This window comes from Trachymyrmex cornetzi, unplaced genomic scaffold, assembly GCF_001594075.2.
Source record: "Trachymyrmex cornetzi isolate Tcor2-1 unplaced genomic scaffold, Tcor1.1 scaffold1345, whole genome shotgun sequence".
Lineage (NCBI taxonomy): Eukaryota > Metazoa > Arthropoda > Insecta > Hymenoptera > Formicidae > Trachymyrmex > Trachymyrmex cornetzi.
Genome location: NW_017295923.1, coordinates 1,882 through 10,459, shown reverse-complemented (window position 1 = coordinate 10,459; position 8,578 = coordinate 1,882). Strand labels below are relative to the sequence as shown.

Below are 8,578 nucleotides of genomic sequence, written 5' to 3'. Positions count from 1 at the left end.
CCGCGCTCTAGCCACATAGAGTTATAACTCGCCTACTATACCTACTCTCAATAATATTATGAAACTAGGTTGTATTTTAGGTATTTAAAATAATTAATAAACGTTGTGTTTCTATAAAAATTACATTACGCTATATCTTAGTCGAAAAACGGTTGGAGCAAATACCCTTTGTAACACTTTTCGTTCTATAACTGTTTGTTTTTTGTTCATAACAATATTTTCTTTTTTTGTGATGTTTTTTGTTGTCTTGTTCGTGACTGCAGTCCCCAAAATCTTACTGCCATTCCGCATTACGTCATACCCCCACCACCGAAGAATCCCCGCGCTACGCTTCCCCTCGCCTACGAGTATCCCCCGCACCCCGTGCTCCCCTCTAGCCCCATGGCTTAGAACCGGCCTAGTATATCTACTCTCATAGCCACCATGACAATAGAACCGTATACCCTATCAAGAAGATCGAACCCCAACCGCTCAAAAAGTGACATTCTCTCCGCGGCCCAAGACGGGCACACAATGTGTGCATCGCTGTATCCGCAGTCGCATGACAATGCGCACAAATCGGCGACGCGTTACGCTGTACCTCAAGAAGGTAGGCCCCAAAGCACCCATAACCCGTTAAAATCTGAATCATGCGGATTGTACGAATACACTATAAATGAAGAATGGGCCCCTCCATCGCCCATTCTCGTGAGAACGCAATCATATTATCTTCGTCTCTCCGATTTTAACGCGATTATTGACATAGAGATTTATTTCTTAATGATAATCTGAAATATCAGAAAGATCTTCGACTACGATAAGAAATTTTTATTATTCATATATCGATACCTAGGGCAAGCTCGAACTTTACTGTACTTGTTTTAATACAACGTTTACGGCAGCGTTTATACGGCGCCGGAGCAACCGGTGCTTTATTTCAACGCTTACGGCAGCCCTTATACAGCGTCAAAGCAGACGATTAATTGTTTCAATACTCTAAAAAGAACATTTAATTATAAACTTCAATAGTTTATTAAGGTTCATGTAAACGTACCAGAAGAATTCCATTATATTCTAAGAAAGTGTCATTATATGTAAAAGTTATTTCCAAACTTACTTAAACTGCTCCAAGAATATCATGTGCGCCTCTTCTGCTTCTTTGAACAATTTCTTCTTGATAACTTGTAGATCATTACAGTCACACCATTCCGATTTTTTGTCTGCTCTCAACATACACGTATAATGACCATGATTCATTTCTTCGCCCTCGTGAAATATAGCGCTTATTAACTTGTACTTTTTTTTATTAATCGTGGTAGTACTCGTCGGTACGGCGTTAATCCGATTGTCGATAATTTTTTTAGAAGCACCGTTTAAAAAAGTGTATAAATTGAGCTGTATTAATAAGACGGATAAAGTCGATTTCATTACGGTTTTCTTTTTCAAAATGGTACCCTTACATTTGTTACAATTGCCATTTATCGTTTCCCATTTCGAAAATTCTGGATCAATCATAGTTTGCAGAGTGACACCTTTTTTCCTTTTTAATGTCAACTTTATAGTTAATATTAGCAAACAACTCTTTTCCAGCGTAGTTACGTTGTAATTACATTTGGTATTTGAACAAGATGTTACGTGCTTCAATTCGAGTTCAAATACACCCTTCATTTCGGAATACGTCGACATGAGAGCCGTGAAAAATTCCGAAACATCTTGTTGTGTTTGTTCTTCGAAGCGTTCTCCGATAGATCTTCTAACCGCTAGAGTATTGCAACACTTACGCTCACCATACGTGCAGATAACATCAGTCATTGCGTCCGATACTTTATTTTTCAGTATTTGTTGCCTGATACGTACACAATGAAACGCACATTGCAATGTTACATTAGCGTAACACGAAATATTTTCATCGTTGCAGAGGCCATATATTTTTCATGTAACTATATTTTTGATTCGTCGCAACCATAATTCTATACATCATCAATGATATTAGGTATGGCCCATCGACAGTCGTAAATTTTCAGAGCCTTTTTCTCAGACGAATTGATTTGTGGTAGCTGAGCTTAGAACACAGATCTCAGTCGATTATATTCTACTAGTACAATGGCTCCCGAGTTTGCTTTTACGGATGCCGGATTGAAATTGATCAAATGTAGGCCTTCCAGTGTACTCACTCGTGACAAACCTACATAGGCTTGACCATCATTGAACACACTCGTTCCGAGATCCATCATTGCATTTTTACACGTAATTTCTTAACTTTTGTGTATAGTTATTCCATAATTGAGAGACAATGGAAATTGTTTTCGATGTACCATCATTCTGTGGGATACTTCGAATTTAATATCTACTTTCGTTATTGTGATTTCTTTGTTATCCGGAATAACGATTTTAATGGAATCAGTACGATTTCCGTCAATACAGCGATTAACTGCAACTACATTGCCTATCGTTTCATTGACAACTCCCAAAGTTACATCAATGTTTCGTCGAATCATCACTTTAGCGCCAATTTTATCGCTATTACTCTTTCAATGTCTGCTGTTTCCGAAACTTCGTCGTCTTTATCATCCAAAATTTTGTACCCTTTTTCTTCACTGCTGAAGCACAGTCGACATCATTTTCTGCTATCAGTAGAGTTTCATCACCGTCAATTTTATCGAGCATTGCCGTGTTCAAAACTTTGCACAAATAACACGTGGGTAATAAACATTTTGTATCAACCGGTAATTGATTCATATAAGTGCAAAGTTCATTCAATCTTTCGTCGCAACTACTTCCTTTGAACTGGATTTTTCTCGATTGAAGATTATTGATGTTAGGATCCGTTATCAAACCCATTCGTATGCTAGAAAGTATATCTAAAAAAAAGAATAAGATGAGATTTATATCAATTACATTGAGCGATGATATGACAAATACAAGAACAAGATGTTACGTGCTTCAAATCGAGTTCTAATACATCATCGATTTAGAAATACGTCGACATTAGAGCCGTGAAAAATTTCCAAACACCTTGTTGTATTCGTTCTTCAAAGCGTTCACCGACAGATCTTCTAACCGCTAGAATACAACGCTTACGCTCAACGTATACGCAGATAGCATCAGTCAATGCGTTCGCTACTTCATTTTTCAGTATTTGTTGCCTAATACGTTTCTTCGCAAACATAATTCTGCACATCATCAATTATACGAGGGGCACTATTTATATTTTGAGCCTTGGCAACATTGAGTGTTGTCAGGTGCCATCGGACGTTTCCACTAGAAAGTTTGACATTTTTTACCATAACCTTCTTCAGAACGTTTTGTTATTTGAGCGCGATTTGTATTGTTTACAGTCAGACACTTGAAAATTGTGTCTCAGCGAAAAAATGGAATTAACTCGTGAAAATTTTCGTGCAATGATTTATTACGACTTTCGACGTGGATTATCAAGACAGGAGTGCATCGATCAACTTACTTCCACTTTTGGCGATAAAGCCCCATCCTTTGCCACTGTGAAACGCTGGTATAACGAATTTAATCGTGGTTGCCGTTCGCTCACCGACGAAAGTCGTGAAGGTCGTCCAAAATCAGTTGTTGTGTCAGAAAACATTGATGCTGTGCAAAAACTAATAATGCAAGATCGTCATGTGACATACTGTGAGATTGAGACAACCTTGGGCATTAGTTCCACCAGCATATATGAAATATTGCATAATCATTTAGCCGTGAAAAAAGTTTGTTCTCGTTGGATCCCACATAATCTGACAAAATCTCAAAAAGATGCTTGTGTCAATTGGTGCAAACAAATGCTTAAGAAATGCAATGGCGGTGCTTCAAAAGACGTGTATAAGATTGTAACAGGTGACGAATCATGGATCTATGCGTATGAACCGGAAACTAAACAGCAGTCGACTGTATGAGTGTTTCAAGATGAACCATCGCCTGTTTTTTCGAAAAAACTGGTCATGTGGCAACAGTGCCTTCAGAGGAAATTAGAACGGTCAATTCTGAATGGTACACAACCATTTGTTTGCCGGAAGTCTTCAGTAAAATAAGGAAAACAAACAAGCGCCGCCGGATCATTCTTCATCAAGACGATGCCAGCTGTCACACATCTCGTCTAACAACCGACTATTTGAGCACTCAAAAAATCGAATTAATGGGTCATCCGCCGTATAGTCCTGATTTGGCACCAAATGACTTCTTTTTGTTCCCGAACGTCAAGAATAAATTGCGTGGACAATTTTCGTCGGCAGAAGAAGCCGTTGATGCGTTCAAAGACTACATCAAGAATAAATTGCGTGGACAACGATTTTCGTCGGCAGAAGAAGCCGTTGATGCGTTCAAAGACCATATTTTGGAGGTGTCTCAAGCGGAATGGAAAAAATGCTTTGACAAGTGGTTCGAACGCATGCAAAAGTATAGATCATAAAGGAGAATATTTTGAAAAACAATAAATGACAAATTATTGTTTTTTTAATATTAGGCTCAAAATATAAATAGTGCCTCTCGTATGAGGTAAGGCCCATCGAATTATCGAGTGGAACAATCCGATCGGGAAATATTGTCAACCGTACAGGTCGAGGTGCATAATCAGAATTTCTTTCGAGTAGCGCATAGAAACTATATATCATCGTTTCCGTCAACCATTTTTCGGTAGTAAAATGTTCTTCTCCATATTACCATAACAGAACTTGTGACACTGACGATTCATTTTCAGTTGGCATTTGATTCCTCCTTTCAATATGGAATTATTACTTAACGTAGACCTGCGGTATACGTACTTGTTTTCCCATTACATTTCCTGCAACCTTCGGAAGGTTTAACAGTCATCCATATCACGTTAAAAAGTTATTAAAGATGAAATAGGGAAATCAACACTGATGTCGCTGACCATGACATATATATACAGATAGTTGTGGTGAAACGCTCTGGTTCACTTGTAAGCGAGGGCAGGAATTTTTTTAATACAGAGAGATGGATAAGGAGGTGGAGGATCTTTTTAATCGTGCGACGAGCACCGATACGGTGGACATATATCAGATATGGGAGCAAAAATGCGACGAGTGTCTCAATTTCTTGCGGGAGACGTGTCGAAACAGTAAACGTCAACGAACATCTACCGGAGTCGTAAATGCATCAATCGCTCGAGTAGCACGATTGGAAGGCTTGAGAAATGTTTTACGACAACGATTTGAACATGGGCTCTGGTCGTGTCGAATCACAAAAGAGTGGATATTCAACGGTGAGTTCGTCGCGGATGCTAAGAGATCTGCTAAGAGTATCACTACGAAAAATTACGAGCTTTTTAACACATCCGATTTGCGAGAGTGGTACGATGAACACGTGACGGATGATATTTTAGCAGCATTGGAGGAATTTCAGGAACGTGACAGTGGATGGGCGCTGTCACGTATATCGAATCTGATTGTAAATGTTAACAAGTATAATCCTATGCATGCGGGATATTGGGTGGAGCTGCCGCGAGAAATTATGCTGAAGAAGGCGATGATCAACGTGCGTTCGATGGACGATGCGTGTTTCGCCTGGTCGGTGGTCGCCGCTCTGTACCCTGCAGAAAAAAATGTAAATAGAAAATCGTCGTATCCAGATTATACTACCGTGTTGAAGCTTGAGGGTATCGAGTTCCCCGTTACTTTAAAACAAATTACGAAATTTGAATTTTTGAACGATATATCTATCAACATATTTACCGAGCGAGAGAGAGGTGGAAAAAAAAGAGACGATGGTAATGAAATCGTTCCTCTTCGTCTTACCAAAGAGAAGAAAGAGAAACATGTAAACCTGTTGTATTTGCAAGACTCAAGATGTAATGATTAAAACGTCCTCGGTCATTTCACATGGATTAAAAATCTGTCACGATTGATAGGTTCGCAATTGAGTAAGAGCACGAAGAAGAAGCATTTGTATGATAGGTAGGTATACTACTAGTTGTATATATAACGATAAAAAAAAGCTGTGTAACGCGTATGACTTGTTACTTTACAGATGTCTATACATTATTTTCCTACGAGCGAGAAATTGTCGCTTCACATCGTTGACTATACTACGACGAACGAATGTGCTATTATTCTTCCGAACGAGAACGATAAATGGTTATCGTTTCGTGGTCATAATAAGAAGGAGCGACTTCTCTTTATGCTGATTTGGAGTGTATACTGGCGAAGAAGACCACCGATGAAAACATGTCAAGATTCACCTATCAACATCACAAGGTGTTTAGCGTAGGGTACTACGTACGTTGTGTATACGACGAAACTATGTCGATATACAAATCTTATCGCGGTGAGGATTGCATATCATGGTTTATCAAGGAATTATACGATTTGGCGCATCACACGAAAACGATATTCGATAAGAATATGGCTATGGCGGAGTTTACATCAAACGTCGAGTGGGAACAATTTCGAAACGCGACTCACTGTCATATCTGTGAAAGACCATTTGAGGAAGGAGATTTGCGCGTACGCAATCACTGTCATTTAACCGGACGTTATAGAGGTCCTGCACATTCACGTTGTAATTTACTGTATCACGATACGTACGTTATTCCTGTAGTTTTTCATAACTTGGCAGGTTACGATGCACATTTTATCATAAAGGATATTGCTAATAGTTTTGTGGGTAGAGTCGACTTGTTACCTATAACGAAAGAAAAATATATATCGTTTACGAAACATGTCAAGGCTACAAACTCTAAGCAGGGAACGGACTGTTTGAAATTGCGTTTTGTGGATTCATTCAAATTTCTCAATACTAGTCTCGAGAAATTGGTATCGTATCTCGACAAGAGTAAATTGAAAATTATACGATCGGAATTTTCCAATCTTGACGCTGAGGATTTTGATTTGCTTACGCGGAAAGGAGTGTTTCCGTATGAGTATATTGATAGCGTTGATAAGCTAAATGAGACTAGTTTACCACCGCGTGAACTGTTTTATAGTTCGTTGACCGACGAGGCTGCTTCCGATGATGATTATCAACACGCGACGAACGTTTGGCGACGTTTTTGCATAGAGACTCTCGGTGATTACAGTGATTTGTATCTCAAGACAGATGTGCTTCTATTAGCAGACGTTTTCGAAAATTTTCGTGATACGTGTATTGAGAGTTACGGATTGGATCCAGCGTATTATTACACTTTACCGGGATATACATGGGACGCTATGTTGAAATACACTGGTATTCGATTCGAATTACTTACCGACATCGATATGGTGATGTTTGTGGAACGTGGTGTACGCGGTGGTTTGAGTCAGTGTTCACATAGATACGCGCAAGCTAATAACAAGTATAACGTATCTTCGTACGATCCTTCGGAACCCTCGACGTACCTCACGTACTTCGACGTGAATAATTTGTATGGTTGGGCGATGTCCGAATCCTTACCGTACGGAGAATTTCAATGGGTCGACGACATCGAGCGCTTTGACGTAATGTCTGTATCGTCAGACTCCGTTATCGGTTATATTCTGGAAGTCAACCTTGCGTATCCACAAAGCATTCATGACACTCACGTTGATCTTCCATTTTGCCCCACTCGCGAACGACCTCCCGGAAAACGGAATGTTAAACTGCTGGCCAATCTTTACAATAAGGAGCGCTATGTCGTGTACTATCGCAATCTGCAGCAATGTATTCATCATGGTCTCCACATCACAAAAATTTACCGTATATTACAATTCGCCCAATCCCCATGGCTTCGCGGATATATCGAACTTAATACGAGATTTAGAATGCTCGCGAATAACGAATTCGAGAAGAATCTTTACAAATTGATGAACAATGCGGTATTTGGAAAAACGATGGAGAACGTACGCGATCACGTTGACGTTCGACTTATAACGCGTTGGGATGGGAGATATGGTGCGGAAGCGATGATAGCGAAACCGAATTTTCACAGTAGAAGTATTTTTTCTGAAAATCTAGTTGCTGTGGAATTGCGCAAACTCGAGGTAAAAATGAATAAACCGATATACATAGGTATGTGCATTCTCGAAATAGCTAAGTTGCGTCTATACGAATTTCACTATGAATACGTAATACCATTGTATCGCGATACATGTAAGATTTTGTACACGGACACTGACAGTTTGATTTATCTTCTGGAGTGTGAGAATGTATACGATACGGACATCAAGCGTGATATCACGAGATTCGAAACGAGTGATTATCCTGAGAGAAACGTGTATGATATTCCACGCGTAAATACCCGGTTTGATGAACGATTAAAATTGTGGTGCGATTATGACGGAATTCATTGGACTCAGAGCGAAGATGTATGCGTTGAGAGTGATTGGAAAGAGCGATACGAAGAGAATAAAGGGTGTTAAGAAAAACGTAGTCGCGAAAACGATCACTTTCGACGATTATGTGCGATGTTTGAACGATGTAACGGTACAGTCGAGACGTCAGTCGTCCATACGATCGACATTGCATGAGGTCTACACGGTGTCTGAATTGAAACTTGCTCTTAGTCCATACGATGATAAGCGGTACGTCGTACCCGAATCGGTCACTACTTTACCTTGGGGACATTATAAAATACCTCTGTAATGTGTTGTATTTTTTTATTGTAATAATAAAATAAAAA

General features: G+C 39.4%; 1 protein-coding gene across 1 annotated transcript; it reads left to right on the top strand.

The window, feature by feature from the left end:
- Positions 1–6,245: 6,245 nt before the first annotated feature.
- Positions 6,246–8,480, top strand: LOC108770811 (DNA polymerase; the record flags this gene model as incomplete). The annotated part of the gene is made up of 2 exons (XM_018522536.1): positions 6,246–8,200; positions 8,256–8,480. Coding segments are annotated over exons 1-2 (2,180 nt in total), but the record flags the coding sequence as incomplete, so codon positions are not given.
- Between the last annotated feature and the right edge of the window lie 98 nt (positions 8,481–8,578).